The sequence below is a fragment of the Apis dorsata genome, unplaced genomic scaffold (assembly GCF_000469605.1).
Source record: "Apis dorsata unplaced genomic scaffold, Apis dorsata 1.3 scaffold_935, whole genome shotgun sequence".
Lineage (NCBI taxonomy): Eukaryota > Metazoa > Arthropoda > Insecta > Hymenoptera > Apidae > Apis > Apis dorsata.
The window spans coordinates 38,532-38,754 of record NW_006264045.1 but is presented as its reverse complement, the minus strand read 5'-3'; the positions used below and the strand labels follow the sequence as shown (position 1 = coordinate 38,754).

Here is a 223-nt window from a genome sequence, read left to right as displayed (position 1 = left end):
CCATTTTGACAAGATTTGATTGGCCAGGATGGATCTGCTTTTCTAATACCTTTTTCCATTATTTCAGTATAGTTCACATTATACATATTGCATCGCGAAAAGGAAGTTGCACCTTCCTGCTTTAATTCTTCTGTCGATGCTATAGGTATTGATATCGCAATCCTGAATGAAGAAATACAATTTCAATTGAAGAAATGACAATTAATATAATATATAATATATA

The 223-nt window shown here is 30.9% G+C and overlaps 1 protein-coding gene across 1 annotated transcript in view; it reads right to left on the bottom strand.

Moving 5' to 3' along the window:
* Nucleotides 1–223, bottom strand: part of LOC102675383 (organic cation transporter protein-like) — a 22,743-nt gene that overhangs the window by 8,467 nt on the left and 14,053 nt on the right. The window contains 1 exon segment of the mRNA XM_031514235.1: nucleotides 1–162. Coding sequence (XP_031370095.1) covers nucleotides 1–162 — 162 coding nt within the window.